We start from the raw sequence: 21,123 nt of genomic DNA, 5'->3' as shown, positions 1-21,123 counted from the left end.
TGTGTCAGTAAACACACTGACACAGCCATGACCATCCAACAATATTTAAATCCACATCTTACAGACATGTAGAAAGGTGAATATTGAAGGATTTCTACAAATCAAATACAAAGCCATTGTAACTGTGGTTTAGTTATGTTCTGGCTCTGTTCAGACCGGTATTTTATGAACTGTAGGTGACAAACAAAATTGCATAAAACAAATGAGAATATAGTAAATGTTGAATTTATTATAATACAATAAACACTAAAATGAAACATCCACATTCTCTGGTCATGTATTCTTTATAAAAATATTCGGTGTTACCCAGCCTTCAGGTGCTTTTTTCAGACCTGCCTTCTTCCAGATACGCACTAAATCTTTTTCAAACTTTTTCTGTATGAAGAAAAAAAAAAAAAAAAATTTATAAAATCTTACACAACTTATTCTATTCCACTAGAATGATGTTATATAAAATGACAGAATGACAGCAGTTAATGACATTACCCAGTGATATGTCTAGTCATAGAATACAATGATACAGAGTACAGTGCTGTGAAAAGTAATTGTCCACCCGCTGCCCCACCCAATCCTAAATGAACTGTGATTAACCACTTAAGGACCAGGCCTATTTCTGACATTTGTTTTTTACAAGTTAAAATCAGTATTTTTTTGCTCGAAAATTACTTAGGACCCCCAAACATTATATTTTTTTTTTAGCAGAGACCCTAGAGAAAAAAAATGGAGATCGTTGCAATACTTTGTCACTGTATTTGCACAGCGGTCTTACAAACGCAATTTTTTTGGAAATAAATACACTATTTTGAACTAAAAAATAAAAAAAAACAGTAAAGTTAGCCCAATTTCTTTCTATAATGTTAGAGATAATGTTACGCCAAATAAATTGATACCAAACATGTCATGCTTCAAAATTGCGCATGCTCGTGGAATGGTGACAAACATTGGTACTTAAAAATCTCCATAGGGAAAGATTTAAAAATTTCTACAGGTTACCAGTTTGGAGTTACCGAGGAGGTCTAGAACTAGAATTATTGCTCTCGCTCTAACGATCACGGCGATACCTCATATGTGTGGTTTGAACACCGTTTACATATGTGGATGCGACTTGCGAGCTCGGAAGGACTGGGCGCTTTCAATTTTTTATTTATTTTACCTTTTAATTTTACACTGTCCTTGATCACTTTTATTCCTATTACAAGGAATGTAAACATTCCTTTGTAATAGAAATAAGCAGAACAGGTCCTCTTTAATGTGAGATCTGGGGGTCACAAAAGACCTCAGATCTCACACACCCTTAAAAGCAAAAAAAAAAAAAAAAGTATTTTTTTCTTCATGAAGAAAAAAGATGGGCCCTTTAAGGCCGTTGGGAGGAAGCGATGTATGACGTCACTCCGGTTCTCCAAGGCTATAGAGTCAAGTGGAGGCCATCAGATCGTTTTACCCGCTACTGACAGCTCCGGTAAGCAGTAAAAAAGACCCGGGAGGGAGGGGGCACCTCTTTTGCCGCCCATAAAAGTGATCCTGCCGCTGGGACCACTTTTATGTGAAAGAGGAAACGCTCGCACTGTAAGAAAATACCAGGGTAATGGCACCTATCTGCTGCCGTAACACCGGTATTTAACGCTAAAGTACCAACGTAAAAAACTGCAGCGGGTGATCCGGAAGTGGTTAACCACATTTTTTGTAAAGGTAAATTTCACTTGCCACACTCAGGCCTGATTACTGCCAGACCTGTCAAATCAAGAATTTACCTAAATAGAAGCTGATTGACAAAGTAAAGCCCCGTACACACGCAACCATTATCGGCCGACCGATCGTCCGACTTTTGTCCAGAGTTGTGTTTTGTTGGTTGGAATGTGCTCTAGACTGCACACAAATTTTCTCGCCCAACAAAAATCTACTTCAGAAGTGATGTCATGTGTTGGATTGCTTTCTTTGTTTTCTTTCTTCTCTGAGCATGCCCAGTCTTGCTCATCAGATTTTTCCCTGTCGAAATCTGTACTGACTGCACAAAAATCGGACGTGTTTTGACGGCGGACAAAAATTTTATAGTCTGCACACCAGATGATTTTTTTCGGCCGAAAAGTCGGAGTCGGTTGTCGGAAGCATCATACTAACAAGCCGAAAATCAGCAGATTGGACGTTGGTTGAAAATTCCCTGCCAATTTTCGACGCGTGTGTACGGGGCTTTAAGCACGATAAAAGATCCCAAAAAAGCAACACAATGCTGCTATCTACAGAAATTCAAGAACAGATGAGAAACACAGGAGTCCCAAAGCCTTATCCAAGGCTTTGGGACTCCAGTGAACCACAGCGACCGCCATTATCCACAAATGGAGAAAACTTGTAACAGTGGTGAACCTTCCCAGGTGTGGCTGACCTACCAAAATTACTCAAAGAACACAACGAGGACTTATCCAGGAGGTCATAAAAGAACCAAGAAAAAACACCTAAAGAACTGTAGGCCTCACTTGCCTCAGTTAAGGTCAGTGTTCATTAATTCAACAATAAGAAGGACTGGGAAAAAATGGCATCTATGGGAGTGTTCAAAGAAGAAAGCCACTGCTGACGAAAGGCTCCTCTCATGTTTGTCAAAAAACATCTTGATTATCCCCAAGATTTTTGGGCAAATATTCTGTGGACTGATGAGACAAAAGTACATTTTTTTGGAAGGTGTGTCCCGTTACATCTGATGTAAACAAACACAACATTTCATAAAAAGTACATTGTGCCAACAGGCAAGCATGGTGGTGGTACGGTGATGGTCTGGGTCTGCTTTTCAGCTTCAGGACCTGGATTACTTGCCATTGATAATAGAACCATTGATTCTGCACTCTACCAGAAAATCCTGAAGGAGAATGTCAGGCCATCAGTTTGTGACCTCAAGCCCAAGCGCTCTTGGCTTATGCAGCAGGACAAGTCCACTCCAAAAAAATTGCTAAAAAAAAATAAAAAAAATGTGAGATGCTGTGGCATGATCTTAAACAGGCCGTTCATGCTTGAAAACCCTCCAATGTGGTTGAATTAAAACAATTGTGCAAAGAAGAGTGGGCCACAATTCCTCCACAGCGATGTAAAAGACTCATTGCCAGTTATCACAAACGCTTGATTGCAATTGTTGCCGCCAAGGGTGGCACAACCAATTATAACGTTTAGGGGGCAATTACTTTTTCACACAGGGCTAGGCAGGTTTGGACAGCTTTTTGCCCCTAAAAAAATTAATTTAAAACTGCATTTTGTATTTACTCTGGTTATCTTTGTGTAATATTAAAATGTGTTTGATGAGCTGAGACAAATATGCAAAAAAAAAAAAAAAAAAAAAATCACAGCACTGTATGTGGATCACAGATAATTAAGTCCTGTAGACAACCACAGTTTTAGGCCCCTTTCACACAGGCGGACCATTCAGATCCGCCTGTCAGTTTTTTTGGCGGATCTGAACGGACACCCAATGCATCTCTATGGTGCATCGGATGTCAGCGGAGACATGTCCGCTGACATCCGATCCGTCAAATCTGGACAGATGGAAACCCTATTTTCTATCCGTCCACCGGATCGGATGAGAACCAACAGACGGTCCGTTCCCATCCAATTCCCCCATAGAGAACAGCGAGACCTAGGGCTGAATGATATTCGATGCAACATCGAATATCGTGCTGCGGGCGATATTCACATCGCCGGATCATGCGATATTGGGGACTCACAGTGAAGGTAGAAGAATAATAAAGCCCGACATCCGTCCCACATGTTAAGTCCGTCCTGCAGCTCTCCTGACTGAGCGGTGAGCAGCGCGATATGAGCAGCGGCACAGGGAACCAATCATGCATGCCTGCACACCTGAATGGTTAGCTGTGCCGCTACTCACAACGTGATTGGTTCACTGTGCTGTGGGGCGGAAGTGTATTGTGGGGACTGGGAGTGTGCTTCCGGTGCGAAGGAGCTGCCTGGTGGAGAGAACTACAACTCCCAGCGTTACCCCCACTTCCCACGTTTCCGTCTGCCCCCAGCCAGAGAGATTCCCCCTCCCTCCGGGAGAACAGACTTCACAGCCCGATCATGAGGGACAAACAGAAAAGGCGGAGGGAGCGCACATGGGCCGAGGCTGCCAAGAAGGTACCAAATACAGAGGGGAGGCGACTGTACCATGTACACCAGGGTATAAATATCGCAATATATATCGTTGGGGAAAAAATATCGCAATGTGTTTTCCCAATATCATGCAGCCCTAGCGGGACCTGGCAGCTGTGTCTCTGCACACAGCGCGGAGACACAGCTGTCATCCGCCTGCTCAGCGGGGGATCGGCAGATCGATCCCCCGCTGAGAAAAACAGAGTCCGCTGACAGACTCCGTGTGTGAAAGGGGCCTTACACTGAACATTACCATTTAGAGAAGAACTGAACTAAAAAAAGAAAAAGATTTTCTGTAGGCATAATTTAGAAATCGTAATTGTGCCTAAGCTAGACCCTGAAAAAAAAAAAAAAAAAAAAAAGTTTTTACAGATGCTGTTCAGAAGTGAAACACAAAGGTTTGTGGATACTAAAGAACTAAAAGTGTGCCGAAAAACCTAGCAGGTAAAGGGGATAGGACTAGTCACTATGGTCCCCTAGCAGCTGATCTTTCCCCATTACTAAATGACCATGTCTTGTTCTGTACTGTCTTTGTGTGGAGGTGGCCATCTTGGTAGAGGCAGGGCTTTATTTCATTGTTTCAGAGCCTTCAGCAAGACATACAGAGACTATCAGTCAAAGGCAGCAGTACCTTGGAACTCACGTTGCAGATTTACTGCTTTGAGGCTGTAGGTACAGGGGCTTCTAGACACACTCACTCACATACCAGGAAGTTTACTGCTACTTTTCAGAAGGAATTCAAGACAAAAAAATATATATTTTTTAGGATCTGTAAGGCACTCTTTGCGTTGGATAGCATGCAGAGTGGAGTGTTCACTTACGTTACTTGTTTTCCCATGCATCTTGTTTTTTAACACAGTTTACCAATCAATGATTTATCTGATCAGATCATAGGTTTGCACACACAACAAAAGTCTTAATTGTCTGAATTCTATCTCACATGATTTTAAACATTGGCAGTCCTTTTGTGTTCTAGCAATTCTATTCTATAACTGAAGAAAAAAAGATTAAAAAAAACAAAAGATGTTCACAACAACAAATTTCAGATTTGTTTTGTGGAAGCTTAGTGTGCGCGACAGGACTCACTGTCACTGGGAATGACAGACAGACAATATGCCAATATCATCAGCTCAACCACCTGTCTTCCAGACATCGTTGAATATGATGATGTACTCACCTGTTATCTACAATAGGTTCTGTATTTATACCTATTGTTTGTGTATTGTATTGCAGGAGCACGAGGACGGCCGTCTGCTACTTAATTGGCTCAGGTTGATTGAATCACAGTCATCTATTAGAAGCTGAGTGGAAATATACTGTTTGTGTTGGTTGTTCTTTAGATATGTAAATTCTAATTTCTGATTACAATTTCCTCTGCATATGATAATGTAGTCAGGCAACCCCTGACTTGTGTGTAGTAATTTGATCAGGAGGGGGATGTGTTCATGTGTGTATAAATTGAGTGTGAAACTGTTCAATAAAGGAGAAGGTTCCAAAACTTGTACAAGCTGATGGCTAGCTTTGTATGAGGGCAGCTGGGAAAATCTGGTATATATGTTCATGACTGCAAGGAAGTCGTATACTGACGGAAGACCACAAGTACAGTGTGGGTCGGCGGGGCCGTTACAAAGTGTATCTATTTTAGGTTTTGTATAGAGTGTAAAGTGAATAAAACATCTGACTTTTTCATGTCCGTCTCCCTTTGGAGAACTTTCTTTCACTTCAAGACAAAACTGGAAGTGAGAAAAGTTTTGTCTAAGGAATGGAAATCTCTATTGAACAGTTGGCACTGCAGCAAGCGTTCCTGCTATTTCTGTTTCAGTGACTACACAAAATGTTAGATTTTCCCTCAGTTTCCATCCTGGTGACTATGGTCATTTCCACAATGGGGACAGAGCCAAAAACCTTACAGAAGTTCTAACCCTCCCTCTACTTCAACCAAAACAAGAAAATGCTTTAGATGCACTTTAGGCTGATTCTATGGGTTGTTTAGAGACGGCTTCCATTACAGTGACATTGCCAGTATGCTTATAATAAATAATTCCTGTTAACTGGTAATCCAGTTGCATTCACCTTATAATCAAGTAAGATATTCTGGTTCTGCACTTTTTAAAATGTTTTATAGACTAAAGCTGACAACTGATGGACTATAAATGGTGCTTTCCTGTTTGCAATGCGGCTGTCAAATAATCTTTCTACATTACATGGCCAAAAAGTATGTGGATACTCCAGCAAATTAATCAGCTGTTTACAGTGAAATGTAATGTTAATGCTACAGCATATAAAGACATTTTAGACAATTGTGCATTTCAAACGTTGTGGTGACGGTTCGGTGAAGGCCCTTTTCTGTTTTGGCATGACTGTGGCCTTGTGCTCAAAGCCAGCTCCATAAAACATGGTTTGATGAGTCTAGTGTGGAGGAAAAGGAGCCCCAACCACCCCCCCTCTCCCCTCCCACCGTATTGAACAGCTTTGGAATAAATTAGAACACGGACTGTGGGTCAGAGCTTCTAATCTGACATCAGTACTTGTCCTGAAACACATGCTTTTTTGGCGGAATGAGTTCACACTCCCACAGACACACTCCAAAATCTAGTTGAACAACTTCCCAGAAGAGCGGAGGCTGTTATAGCCACAAAGGGAGGTCAAATACACATACACTATATTGTCAAAAGTATTGGGACACCTTTCTTTACACGCACATGAACTTTAATGACATCCCAGTCTTAGTCCGTTGGGTTCAATATTGATTCGGCCCAGCCTTTGCAACTATAACCTTAGATTGTAAGCTCCTTGAGGGCAGGGACTGATGTGAATGTACAATGTATATGTAAAGCGCTGCGTAAATTGACAGCGCTATATAAGTACCTGAAAAAAATAACTAACTAACAGTTTCAACTCTTCTGGAAAGGCTGTCCAAAAGGTTTAGGAGTGTCTCTATGGGAATTTTTGACCATTCTTCGAGAAGCATATTTGAGGTCAGGCACTGATGTTGGACGAGTAGGCCTGGCTCGCAGTCTCTGCTCTAATTAATCCCAAAGGTGTTCTATCGGGTTGAGGTTGAGTTCAGGATTCTGTGCAGGCTAGTCAAATTCCTCCACCCCAAACTTGCACAAAGCAAGGTCCATAAAGACATTGATGAGCGAGTTTGAGGTTGAGGAACTTGACTGGCCTGCACAAAGTCCTGACCTCAACCGGATCGAACCCCTTTGGGATGAATTAAAGCGGAGACTGCAAGTCTTTTGGACAGCCTTCTCAGAAGAGTTGAAGCCGTTCTAGCTGCAAAGAGTGGGCCAAAACAATTTTGAACCCTACAGACCAAGACTGGGATGCCATTAAAGTTCATGTGCGCGTAAAGGCAGGCATCCCAAAACTTTTGACAATATATAGTGTAGATGCCCATGGTTTTGTATTGGGATACCCAACAAGTTCTATGTGTGATAGTCGGGTGTTTCATAAAATTTTATCCATATGCTACATTTCTGCAGTGCTTTAGAAAAAAAAATTAATTATGTGTGTCAGTCCCTGTTGCTACATACGTGTACAGTGCAATACCCACACACATGCATGTAACAAACTGTTTGAACTCCAGACAAACAAATACACAGTTGAAAGAAAATGTGTGAAGTTATGTGATACAAGTTATGCAACACTGTTCAGTCAGTCTGGCAATCCAAGCATCCCTTTGTCTTTACTGTACAGTAGAGCCTGATTGGACTATATGGGAAGCAGTATCAGCAAATCTGCATAGGGGGTTACAGGAGAACAAATGTCAAGACAGATTCTGATACTTTTAATAGTTAAATGTATAAGAAAAAATATAAGTCAAAGTAGAACTACTTTGCCATCTGTGCGCTATTGAGGAGATTTCCCTTCACTTCCTGTCCCATAATCAAAACAGGAAGTGAGAGAAAATCCTTACAAAATTAGGAAATCACAAAAACCAGCTCCCCCATTGGAAGATCTCCACTCTATTCCTATTCTGGTGAGAACCCAAAATTTGGAATCTTCTTTTACTTTCAGTAAACAGAACAAATAGAGAGGATGAATCTCCCTAACTGAGGCACAGACAGCAATAAAAACTTAAAACGTTTTGCCTTTAGTTATACTTTAAAAGATTACAAAACAAAATTAAAGGGTGTTTTGTATCTGCTATAGTTCCCCTTTAACCTGGGGGACCCTGAATGTACATGCTCTGTACAGAGAGCCTATGGGAATAAAAACCAGGTCCATCGCACCAAGCACAGGAGCTAAACACTGAGCCATTGTGTGTAAATAATATTTCTCAGCCATCAGACAGCTGTATTCTACAACTATCAACTATGCATGTGTAAAGTCTTTTTTTTTTTTTTTAAGAAAAAATGTATTTTTTTCTGAAATTACATTTTATACATTAAAAAGTAAATACTACTAAACACAGAATGTGAAATAAGTCTTATGAGTAACTATTTCAAACTGCGGAAATCAACACTTTCAGCCAATCCACAATGAGGGACAGGCTGAAGGCATAGCCTCAGCTAAACCACAACCTGCGGAGGAGGAACTGACCACTGAGTAAGTCAGGAAGTAGGCCAGATGAGAAGGACAGCAGGCTCCCACATATACAGTGCAGAGGTCATACGGTCGTATCTTCAGATTCAGATTCCGACTGCAGAGGATAAAGAGCTGTACATGATGATGTTGTTGGCTTCTGCAGTTGTCATGAAGAAAACCTGTGCTGACAGAAAACTGAATACCGCCATTGCTAACCTCTTTATAAACATTCTAGTTGCCTGGCTGTAATGCTGACTCTGACTTCAAAACATTCTGAGCTGCTAACCTGGAATAAGCATACAGCAAATGGAGTCAGGGCCCTGCATGTTTGTTCCAGATCAGTAAGGGTCCTTTCACACGGGTGGTCCATATGTCCGTTTTTCATCCCATCCAATTGCGGATGAAAAACGGACATAATGCATGTCAATGGGATTGGGGATGTCAGCAGATGACCATCCGCTGACATCCGATTTGCGTCCTTTCCGATCAGTTCCGTTTTTTGGAACGGAAGAGAACCCTATTTTTCTTCCATTTAAAAAAAAAAACGGAACGGACGCAAAAACAGATGTCAGAGGTGTCATCCGCTGACATCCGCAATCCCATTGACATACATTATATCTCCGTTTATCATCCGCAAACGGATGAGATGATGAACGGACATAGGGAACAGACACTCCGGAGTGTCATCCGTGTCCGTGTAAAAAAAAAAAAAAGTGCCTGAGCGGAGGAAAATACGGTCCGCCCCGTGTGAAAGGACCCTTAGTGAAAGAACTGAAGTCACTATCTCAGCATGATAACCCGAAGATGAGAGCTATGGAAACCCTAAGGTTTTTCTCGGCTCAGGTTTCCTTTAACCTATCATGGCATCAAACCTTTCTTCTCCTGATCTCTGTGAAGGGTGTGATGTGTCTTTGGACATTTGCATCTCTGCTTTGGCTCCAAGGTATGCATTACTCCTCCAACCTCAATGCAGGATTCAACATTTTGAAAAAAAGTGTTTATACTAAAATAGTATTCAAGAAATTTAACACATCCAACATTCTGTATTCCCCCTTTTGAGAAACCTACCTACAGGTCCTTCTCAAAAAATTAGCATATTGTGATAAAGTTCATTATTTTCTGTAATGTTCTGATAAACATTAGACTTTCATATATTTTAGATTCATTACACACTACTGAAGTAGTGCAAGCCTTTTATTGTTTTAATATTGATGATTTTGGCATACAGCTCATGAAAACCCAAAATTCCTATCTCAAAAAATTAGCATATTTCATCCGACCAATAAAAGAAAAGTGTTTTTAATACAAAAAAAGTCAACCTTCAAATAATTATGTTCAGTTATGCACTCAATACTTGGTGGGGAATCCTTTTGCAGAAATGACTGCTTCAATGCGGCGTGGCATGGAGGCAATCAGCCTGTGGCACAGCTGAGGTGTTATGGAGGTCCAGGATGCTTCGATAGCGGCCTTGAGCTCATCCAGAGTGTTGGGTCTTGCGTCTCTCAACTTTCTCTTCACAACATCCCACAGATTCTCTATGGGGTTCAGGTCAGGAGAGTTGGCAGGCCAATTGAGCACAGTAATACCATGGTCAGTAAACCATTTACCAGTGGTTTTGGCACTGTGAGCAGGTGCCAGGTCGTGCTGAAAAATGAAATCTTCATCTCCATAAAGCTTTTCAGCAGATGGAAGCATGAAGTGCTCCAAAATCTCCTGATAGCTAGCTGCATTGACCCTGCCCTTGATAAAACACAGTGGACCAACACCAGCAGCTGACTGAAGCTGACTGTGGGTACTTGACACTGGACTTCAGGCATTTTGGCATTTCCCTCTCCCCAGTCTTCCTCCAGACTCTGGCACCTTGATTTCCGAATGACATGCAAAATTTGCTTTCATACGAAAAAAGTACTTTGGACCACTGAGCAACAGTCCAGTGCTGCTTCTCTGTAGCCCAGGTCAGGCGCTTCTGCCGCTGTTTCTGGTTCAAAAGTGGCTTGACCTGGGGAATGCGGCACCTGTAGCCCATTTCCTGCACACGCCTGTACACGGTAGCTCTAGATGTTTCTACTCCAGATTCAGTCCACTGCTTCCGCAGGTCCCCCAAGGTCTGGAATCGGTCCTTCTCCACAATCTTCCTCAAGGTCCGGTCACCTCTTCTCGTTGTGCAGCGTTTTCTGCCACACTTTTTCCTTCCTACAGACTTCCCACTGAGGTGCCTTGATACAGCACTCTGGGAACAGCCTATTCGTTCAGAAATTTCTTTCTGTGTCTTACCCTCTTGCTTCAGGGTGTCAATGATGGCCTTCTGGACAGCAGTCAGGTCGGCAGTCTTACCCATGATTGCGGTTTTGAGTAATGAACCAGGCTGGGAGTTTTTAAAAGCCTCAGGAATCTTTTGCAGGTGTTTAGAGTTAATTAGTTGATTCAGATGATTAGGTTAATAGCTTGTTTAGAGAACCTTTTCATGATATGCTAATTTTTTGAGATAGGAATTTTGGGTTTTCATGAGCTGTATGCCAAAATCATCAATATTAAAACAATAAAAGGCTTGCACTACTTCAGTTGTGTGTAATGAATCTAAAATATATGAAAGTCTAATGTTTATCAGTACATTACAGAAAATAATGAACTTTATCACAATATGCTCATTTTTTGAGAAGGACCTGTACATTTGCAGCAGCCATCTAAGACTAATAAAATAAATCTAAATCAATGAATAAAATCCATGTTTTGCTGCAGGAATTGTATTCATTATCACACCAAGTACAGTATACCCGTTTGGTGCTTGTACCTAAAGTCATAACAATGCCATGAGTTACACCGATACTGTGCGACTGACTATACCACCTACAAAATATAAAACTACAACTACCAATGACCTTTCTTCATTTCCAGCTGAATTTTTACTCTATGCCCTATCATTGAAAATAATCGGGCTGAAGACTCCTGTTCCTCACCTGTTTCTTTACAGATCGCCTATGAAGGACCTTCTGTCGCAAAAACTTCACACGCTTCTGCAGCTTCTTGTATTTATGTTTGTTCATCTTCCTTCGTCGGATCTTAAGGATGTTTTTGCATTGAACTACATCCCTGTGATCACTTTGCTCACCCGTGTAGTCAGCGTCCTGTGAAGTTGGACAATCGTAGATCTTTAAATGGTCTTCAGGCTCCTCCTGAGTATTGGAGGCTTCAGGTTTGGGTAACGAGTAGCGGGAGGAAATTAAGCTCTCCAAGGGAGTGATAGACAGCATTCGAGGAACCAGAACTTCATCCAGCTCAGGTTCCAGGCTGTACCAGACAGGAGGGGAAGTGTGATGTTTCTGTGATTGCCGTGTGCTGTAACAAGCGAAAAAGCTCTTCTGACTTGTACTGAGGCACCGTGGCGTTATATATCCTAGAACACAAAGAAGGGTTACCAAAGTCTGTAATGAACAAGGATTGTTCAAAGCATCTAAAAATCACTCATATGCAAAAATTTGATCTAAGAGTTTCTTCTGTGCCATTTTAATGCTATTACAAGGAAATAAAAAGCATAAACACAAATGAATGTGTATCTAAACCCAAATGTAATATATTGCAGCTTACATGCATTGATGTGGTAGCTGCATTAGTTTTCTTCTTTCAGGGATTTTCCCCTAATACTTACCTGCTGATCCTACAAATAACACACTTCCTGTCCCTTTGTGGATATGCCTACTCCTTCACTGTATCTATGGAGGCAGCCATAGTGGTCCCTTGCCACCCAGGCTGGACTTCAAACAAGTCTAGTTAAATATGACTAACTATTGTTCGTTATATTTTTTTTTTCCATTAGTCAAGTTACCCATTTCATTGTCACAACTGTAATCTTGCCGCTGGAGAGTTCATGCCTGTGGCAGAATTGCTATGAAGGCCATTGCAGCAAGATGAAACACTCACCTGCTTGCAAGTGTCACTCCCTTACTGTCTGCATCCATGAGGTGTCGCTCTTTCACTGGCAACTTACGCTCCGCAGCGTTTTCATCCACGAGGGAGCAACGCCATTCTGATCAAGCTGGCGAGGGAGCGACACATACAAGCAGGTGAAGGATCTTTCTGTACGTTCTAGTGATTCTGTTACTGAGGACTTCTCATCAGTGACAACACAAATGTGATGTTGGTCTTACAGTTCCACAACGACAAACAAAAATATGACATTTACCAAAAGTAACAATTAAAATTTCTGTACCGGCAGGAAAAAAAAAAAAAAAAGACAAAGCAGGGAAAGAAAATCCATCACTTCCCTTAGGAAAAACAGTACACATAGTACACACAAACACTGGTTAGGCACACATTTTACCCTTTGATCGCCCTAGCTGTTTAACACCTTCACAGCCAATGGTGTTAGTACAGTGACAGTGCATATTTTTTAGCACTGATCACTGTATTAGTGTCACTGGGTCCACAAGTGTCGGTAAAGCTGGATACACACTATACAATTTTCGTTAGATTTTTTCCTTTAGATTTACCAAAACCATATAAAATGAGGTCAACCCCAAACACTTTCAAATTTGTATACAATCAGTCTGGCCCTTGCACTACACAGTTAAATGTAAATCTAAAGGAAATTGAACAAAAGTTGTATAGTGTGTATCCTGCTTTAGTGTCTAATTGTCTGCCGCAATATCGCAGTCGCTGATTGCACAATTTTTAATATAAAAAAATTAACATAAAAATTCCAGTATATATCCCAAAGTTTTTAGGTGATATCCCTTTTTATTTTACAAACCAATCAGTTAATGCTTATTTTAATTTTTTTTTTTTTACCAAAAACATGTAGCAGAACACATTTTGGCCTAAATTTATGAACAAATTAGATTTTTTTTATTGGATATGTTCTATAGCAGAAAGTAAAAAATATATTTTTTTTTTTTCAAAATTTTCAGTCTTTTTTTGTTTATAACACAAAAATTAAAAAAAGGCAGTGGTGATCAAATACCAAAAAAATGACAACGTTTATTTGGGTACAGCGTTGCATGACCGTGCAATAGTCACTTAAAAAAACACAGTGCCTTATTGCAAAAAGTGGCCTGGTCATGAAGGGGGTAACAGAGGTCAAGTGGTTATATTATGGCGCGTTTCCACTGAGCTTTCTGGTACGGTTCGGTACGCTTTTTTTGCCGTTTCCATTATGAATGGTACCCTAATTCCGAACCGTACCGTACCACTTTTTGGTACCCTTTCGTTGGGGTACCAAGCACATTAGACCCGTACCAACTGGGTGGAGCTACACTCTGCAGAACTTTGATTGGTTGACAGAGAATCATCTATCACAGCTTTCCTGCTGTGACCAGCTACACCACGCCTATCATGAAAAGGGTACTATTAGCAGTGAAAACGCAATATGTACCGTACCGTACTGAACCGAACCGTACCGTACCACTCAGTGGAAACGAGGCATTATAGTGTTCAGTCTTTCAACACGGAACTTGTCAGAAAGTTACAGACAGGCAAAATGCTGGAAGGCTTGATCCAATTACCTGCTAGTCTTGTGGCTCTACTCAAGCTGGGCATCAGTCTTGTGAGCCACATCTTGACATAGAAGGTCAGGGAACTCCAGCTGGAAAACAAATAATTTAAAATGCATTACAACACAAACTACACTGGGGATTACCAATAAACACTTATAAATTAGGAACTCTACTCGGGTCATGTAAAACATAGCAAGGAAAAAAACGTGCAATATATCTTTGTAAATTGCACTATTTCACATGCATGAGCTGGATTCACATTTCCACATCACAGTTTGAATTTTGCATTGGAATTTCACCCTATCATTGTAATAAGACAGAGTGTTGTCGTGTGTTGCATTAGATAAAAAGGGTTCATGTACTATTTTAGGTTTGTTAGGATGCAAAGGCATTACACGTTTTAAATAGGTTGCCTTAAAGCGGTAGTAACGTTTTCTTGCTAAAAGGAGGAAATGGCCCCCCCTGCAGGTTTAAGTCTAAATGTAATAGTATGCACTGCATGATAGTACATTATCCACTTGCCAAGTGCCCACAGTATATTTTCCCTCATTTTGTGACGTAAAATATTGGTGTTATGGCAGCAGCCAGCTGCCATAACCCCGGTATTAGTATTTACTGTGGGTGATTCTCTACAAGATAACAGTGTCTCGCCACGGGATCACTTTTATAGGTGGCAGGAGAGGTGCCACAACCGCTTCCTTGTCGTTTCCGAGCTAACCAGAGTGCTCTGGTGCAGCTGTTTGCTGGGCAGGAAGTCAAGTCGGCCCTATTCCCTTGGAGGAACGGAGCGACCTCTAACATCACTTTCAGTTCTTTGGCAAAAAGAAAATGTGTTTTTTTTTTGTTTTTGAAGTCAAAAATGTTTTTTCTCCACTTTTGCTTTTAAAGGAAAACGAGAGATATGGGGTCTTTTTAAACCCAGATCTCTCAATAAAGAGGACCTGTCATTCTTATTTCTATTACAAGGGATGTTTACATTCCTTGTAATAGAAATAAAAGTTATAAAAAATAAAGAAAGAAACAGTGTAAAAATAAAATAATTTAAAAGCGCCCCATTCCTTTATGCTAGCAAGCAAAGGCAGACGCATACGTAAGTTGCGCCCGCATATGTAATAGGTGCTCATACCACACGTGAGATATTGCCCCGATCGGAGGAAGAACGTAAGAAATAATTCTAGCACAAGACCTTCTCTGTAACTCTAAACAGGTAACCTGTAAAAATGTTTAAAGTGACACCTATGGAGATTTTTTTTAAAGTACCTTTGTAGAACCAAAGAGAAGTATGGCTTTTGGTGTTTTTCCACAATTATACTTACCTAGATGGATGCAGCATCGGACCGATGCTGCATCTGTCCCCCGACGCCTCTACACTGAGAATGGAGTGATCAAACACCACCGATCACTCGGTTCTGACAGCTCCCCAGACAGAGAGCTGCTGACTGTCAGCAGCTCTCTGCTCTGCCCCCTCCTCACTCACTGGAGCGCTGGGCTGTGGAGGGCCGCTTCAGGCTCTCAGTAGATCGCTGAGCCGGGTGTCGGTCCAGGCACCTGGCAGATGCAGACTTCCATTGTGGTGATGACACGGTGACTGACTTCTGTGACATCAGCAGAGTGGACTTAAGCCCCCTCTCTGCTGAAAACGGGTCACAGGAGTGCAAAACGAACTGCACTCCCATGATCCATAGGAGATGTACAGCCAAACTAGCTGTGGCTACATTTCTCTTTTAAAGCATGACATGCTGGGTATTAATTTACTTGGCGTAATATCATCTTTCACATTATACAAAAAAATCAGGGTAACTATTGTGTGTTTTTTTTTTTTTTAATTCATTAAAGTGTATTTTTCCCCAAAAATTGGGTTTAACCACTTTAGGACTGCTCACTGTGCTGCTACTGCAGCACAGTGGCAGCCCTGGGTCCAGCTTTTAGGTGTAAATGTGAGATCTGGGGTCTTTTTTACCCCAGATCTCGCAATAAAGAGGCCCGGTCATGCTTATTTCTATTACAAGGGACATTTACATTCCATGTAATAGGAATAAAAGTGATTAAAAAATAAAATTTTTAAGGGGACAATGTAAAAATAAAAAGTAAAATAAATAAAAGTCATGCCTGCATATGTAAATGGTAGTATTTGCCTTGATCATTAGAGCGAAAGCAATAATTCTAGCACTGGACCTCCTCTGTAACTCTAAACAGGTAAACTGTAAAAAATGTTATCGCTTCGCCTATGGAGATTTCAAAGTACCGTAGTTTGTCGCCATTCCACGAGCGTGCGCAAATTTAAAGCGTAACATGTTAGGTATCTATTTACTCTGCGTAACACCATCTTTCAGATTATACAAAAAAAAAAAAATGGGCTAACTTTACTGTTTCTCCATTTATTCTCTAGGGTCTCTGCTAAAAAAAGAAAAAAATATATATATTCTAAGCAATTTTCTAACAAAAAATACTGATTTTATCTTGTAAACAACAAATGTCGGAAATAGGCCTGGTCCTTAAGTTGTTAACCCAGCATGCAGAGAAAGGCTGGCATGACACCTCTCCTTTATTCCCAGCATGCAGAGAAAGGATGAGATGACACCTGTCCCTTGTACCCAGCATGCAGGGAAAGGCTGACATGACACCTGTCCCTTATTCCCAGCATGCAGGGAAAGGCTGGCATGACACCTGCCCCTTATACCCAGCACGCAGGGAAAGGCTGGCATGACACCTATCCCTTATACCCAGCATGCAGGGAAAGGCTGGCATGGCACCTCTCCCTTATTCCCAGCATGCAGGGAAAGGATGGCATGGCACCTCTCCCTTATTCCCAGCATGCAGGGAAAGGCTGGCATGACACCTATCCCTTATACCCAGCATGCAGGGAAAGGCTGGCATGGCACCTCTCTTATTCCCAGCATGCAGGGAAAGGATGGCATGACACCTCTCCCTTATTCCCAGCATGCAGGGAAAGGATGGCATGACACCTCTCCCTTATTCCCAGCATGCAGGGAAAGACTGGCATGACACCTCTCCCTTATTCCCAGCATGCAGGGAAAGACTGGCATGACACCTCTCCCTTATACCCAGCATGCAGGAAAAGGCTGGCATGACACCTCTTTCTTATACCCAGCATGCAGGGAAAGGCTGGCATGGCACCTCTCCCTTATACACAGCATGCAGGGAAAGGCTGGCCTGGCATGACACCTCTCCCTTATACCCAGCATGCAGGGAAAGACTGGCATGGCACCTCTCCCTTATACCCAGCATGCAGGGAAAGGCTGGCCTGGCATGACACCTCTCCCTTATACCCAGCATGCAGGGAAAGACTGGCATGGCAACTCTCCCTTATACCCAGCATGGAGGGAAAGACTGGCATGACACCTCTCCCTTATACCCAGCATGCAGGGAAAGGCTGGCATGACACCTCTTCCTTATACCCAGCATGCAGGGAAAGGCTGGCATGGCACCTCTCCCTTATACCCAGCATGCAGGGAAAGGCTGGCCTGGCATGACACCTCTCCCTTATACCCAGCATGCAGGGAAAGACTGGCATGGCAACTCTCCCTTATACCCAGCATGGAGGGAAAGACTGGCATGACACCTCTCCCTTATACCCAGCATGCAGGGAAAGGCTGGCATGACACCTCTTCCTTATACCCAGCATGCAGGGAAAGGCTGGCATGGCACCTCTCCCTTATACCCAGCATGCAGGGAAAGGCTGGCCTGGCATGACACCTCTCCCTTATACTCAGCATGCAGGGAAAGACTGGCATGGTACCTCTCCCTTATACCCAGCATGCAGGGAAAGGCTGGCCTGGCATGACACCTCTCCCTTATACTCAGCACGCAGGGAAAGGCTGGCATGACACCTATCCCTTATACCCAGCATGCAGGGAAAGGCTGGCATGGCACCTCTCCCTTATTCCCAGCATGCAGGGAAAGGATGGCATGGCACCTCTCCCTTATTCCCAGCATGCAGGGAAAGGCTGGCATGACACCTATCCCTTATACCCAGCATGCAGGGAAAGGCTGGCATGGCACCTCTCCCTTATTCCCAGCATGCAGGGAAAGGATGGCATGACACCTCTCCCTTATTCCCAGCATGCAGGGAAAGGATGGCATGACACCTCTCCCTTATTCCCAGCATGCAGGGAAAGACTGGCATGACACCTCTCCCTTATTCCCAGCATGCAGGGAAAGACTGGCATGACACCTCTCCCTTATACCCAGCATGCAGGAAAAGGCTGGCATGACACCTCTTCCTTATACCCAGCATGCAGGGAAAGGCTGGCATGGCACCTCTCCCTTATACCCAGCATGCAGGGAAAGGCTGGCCTGGCATGACACCTCTCCCTTATACCCAGCATGCAGGGAAAGACTGGCATGGCACCTCTCCCTTATACCCAGCATGCAGGGAAAGGCTGGCCTGGCATGACACCTCTCCCTTATACCCAGCATGCAGGGAAAGACTGGCATGGCAACTCTCCCTTATACCCAGCATGGAGGGAAAGACTGGCATGACACCTCTCCCTTACACCCAGCATGCAGGGAAAGGCTGGCATGACACCTCTTCCTTATACCCAGCATGCAGGGAAAGGCTGGCATGGCACCTCTCCCTTATACCCAGCATGCAGGGAAAGGCTGGCCTGGCATGACACCTCTCCCTTATACCCAGCATGCAGGGAAAGACTGGCATGGCAACTCTCCCTTATACCCAGCATGGAGGGAAAGACTGGCATGACACCTCTCCCTTATACCCAGCATGCAGGGAAAGGCTGGCATGACACCTCTTCCTTATACCCAGCATGCAGGGAAAGGCTGGCATGGCACCTCTCCCTTATACCCAGCATGCAGGGAAAGGCTGGCCTGGCATGACACCTCTCCCTTATACTCAGCATGCAGGGAAAGACTGGCATCGTACCTCTCCCTTATACCCAGCATGCAGGGAAAGGCTGGCCTGGCATGACACCTCTCCCTTATACTCAGCATGCAGGGAAAGGCTGGCATGACACCTCTCCCTTATACCCAGCATGCAAGGAAAGACTGGCATAGCACCTCTCCCTTATACCCAGCATGCAGGCTGACATGACACCTCTCCCTTATACCCAGCATGCAGAGTATCACAACAATGGAGGAATAGTGATAGAAGAAGCATGCTGTGCTTTCATGGGGATGACAGCAGACTGAAGTGACAGCTCTCCCTCATACACAGCTCACAGGGCGGACTCCTATCAGTCCTCCTCTACATACACATTACATACCTGACCTCAGTGCCACAACCACCTTCTCCCAGACTCAGCTTCCTGCTACCCGCACACACTATCCGGTCCCACCACTAATTCTTCCCCTGATAACCGGTGTACAAAGGTTCCGTGCTGCCAGAACTCCCTCTGGTGTACATCAGGGGAATCGCAGCCAGAGGACTCTATGGGCTTATGTGTACTTAAAGTGTAATAAGAGGTCTTGTTGCCACCAGACTCCCTGGACCCTACTTAGAAGAAAAATAAAAAAGTCCCATTATATTTATGTGGTGGGCACTTAACCCTGGTGCATGAGATTTCAGCGTTTAGGTGCAAGTGGAAGTCACAGGCGCCATCCGGTGTTCTGCCAAAAACTCCAACTCGCCAAAATCTCCAACCACGTCACTTCCGGGGACTCTACAGCAGGAATAATTGGAGATTTCGTCAAGTTGCTGATTTCACAGAACACCGTTGTAACGTTAGAAAACCATACCTCGTGAAAATTCCATACCTACGTCACTTCCTGTCATAAACCTAATGGAACAGCTGAGCAGCGTAGCATTGCGCATGCTCACAGCTCCAAATACGTCATTGAACAGCTGAGGAGCTAAGCATTGCGCATGCTCAGAGGGTAGGGAATTTTCACGGTAGTGTGTTGTAATGTTACACCGCCTCAGCTGTTACGGCGGTTACATTAAAACATCTCGGCTGCAACATGAATCATCTCCGCTCCTACCCCTGTCACTTCCCTGATCTTGGCTACTAAATGTAAAAGCGGCGGGTGTATGAAATCGAAATCACTGAGATCTCGGCTCCGTGATTTATATTTTCATAGTCCCGCCGCCGCTTTTACATTTAGTAGCCAAGATCAGGGAAGTGACAGGGGTAGGAGCGGAGATGATTCATGTTGCAGCCGAGATTTATTAATGTAGCCTTTAACCACTTTACCACTAGAGCATTTTGCTGTCTTACGTCTGGGACACTTTTTGCGATTCGGCGCTGTGCGACTTTAAGTTATTGCGTTTACTAACTAAGGGAAAGATTTCTGACATTTTTGGTGTTTTTTTTTTTAACGAGTAATGTCGGCGATCTGCGATTTTTTTTGCGGGACTGCGACATTGCGGCGGACAGATCGGACCCTTGACTGACATTTTTGACACTTTTGGGGGTACCAGTGACATTACTACAGTAATCAGTGCTACATATGCACTGTTACTGTAAAAATGACACTGGCAGGGAAGGGGTTAATTTTATTGGAGAGGGAGGGGTTAATGCCTGGTGCTTACTAACGTGTGTGGGGGGGGGGGGGGTGACTGTGTGAGACAGGGACAGATCGGATGTCCAGCTATGCTGAACACTCCGATCTGTCACTCCCTGTCACTTAGGAGATCCGCCCGCTCTGTTTACACAGGCGGGCGGATCTCCAAACTGGATTCCCCGACGATCGGGGCAGAGCAGCGGCGATCGCCGCCGCTCCTCCCCTGGCCCAACTCCTGCTGTGAATGAAAACAGCGGGAGCGCGCCTCCGGCGGCGCGCGAGCGCCGCCTACAGGGGAGGAGTCTAGCGACGTAGGTCTACGTCGCTAGACGATAACGAGCCACTGTGCCGCAGTAGCAGCACAGTGGCTAGTGTTAAAGTAGTTAACCACTTAAGCCCCGGAAGATTTTACCCCCATTCCGACCAGGGGGTATTTTGCGATTCGGCACTGCGTGAATTTAACGCACAATTGCACGGTCGTGCGACGCTGTAC

General features: G+C 43.5%; 1 protein-coding gene across 1 annotated transcript; it reads right to left on the bottom strand.

The window, feature by feature from the left end:
• Positions 1-211: 211 nt before the first annotated feature.
• AURKAIP1 (aurora kinase A interacting protein 1) lies at positions 212-14,283 on the bottom strand. Its single transcript, XM_082274423.1, has 3 exons — positions 14,160-14,283; positions 11,619-12,055; positions 212-375 (listed from the first exon to the last, which is right to left on the bottom strand). Exons 1-3 carry the CDS (start codon positions 14,209-14,211, stop codon positions 274-276), a joined length of 591 nt encoding a protein of 196 aa, XP_082130549.1. The 5' UTR covers positions 14,212-14,283; the 3' UTR covers positions 212-273.
• Positions 14,284-21,123: the final 6,840 nt, after the last annotated feature.

Source organism: Pelophylax lessonae (genome assembly GCF_965119305.1).
Source record: "Pelophylax lessonae genome assembly, chromosome: 12".
NCBI classification, from domain to species: Eukaryota; Metazoa; Chordata; class Amphibia; order Anura; family Ranidae; genus Pelophylax; species Pelophylax lessonae.
Note: the sequence above shows the minus strand (reverse complement) of the source record. Positions and strands in the feature narration are given on the sequence as shown.

Bases quoted from the DNA above. Each gene is read 5' to 3' on its own strand.
- AURKAIP1 (XM_082274423.1), bottom strand. From the start codon at position 14,211: ATGTGGCTCACAAGACTGATGCCCAGCTTGAGTAGAGCCACAAGACTA. The intron at 12,056-14,159 runs GTAATTGGATCA...TTTGTGTTCTAG, and splicing joins TAGAGCCACAAGACTAGCAG to GATATATAACGCCACGGTGC. The intron at 376-11,618 runs GTGAGGAACAGG...TTCTTCATACAG, and splicing joins GGCGATCTGTAAAGAAACAG to AAAAAGTTTGAAAAAGATTT.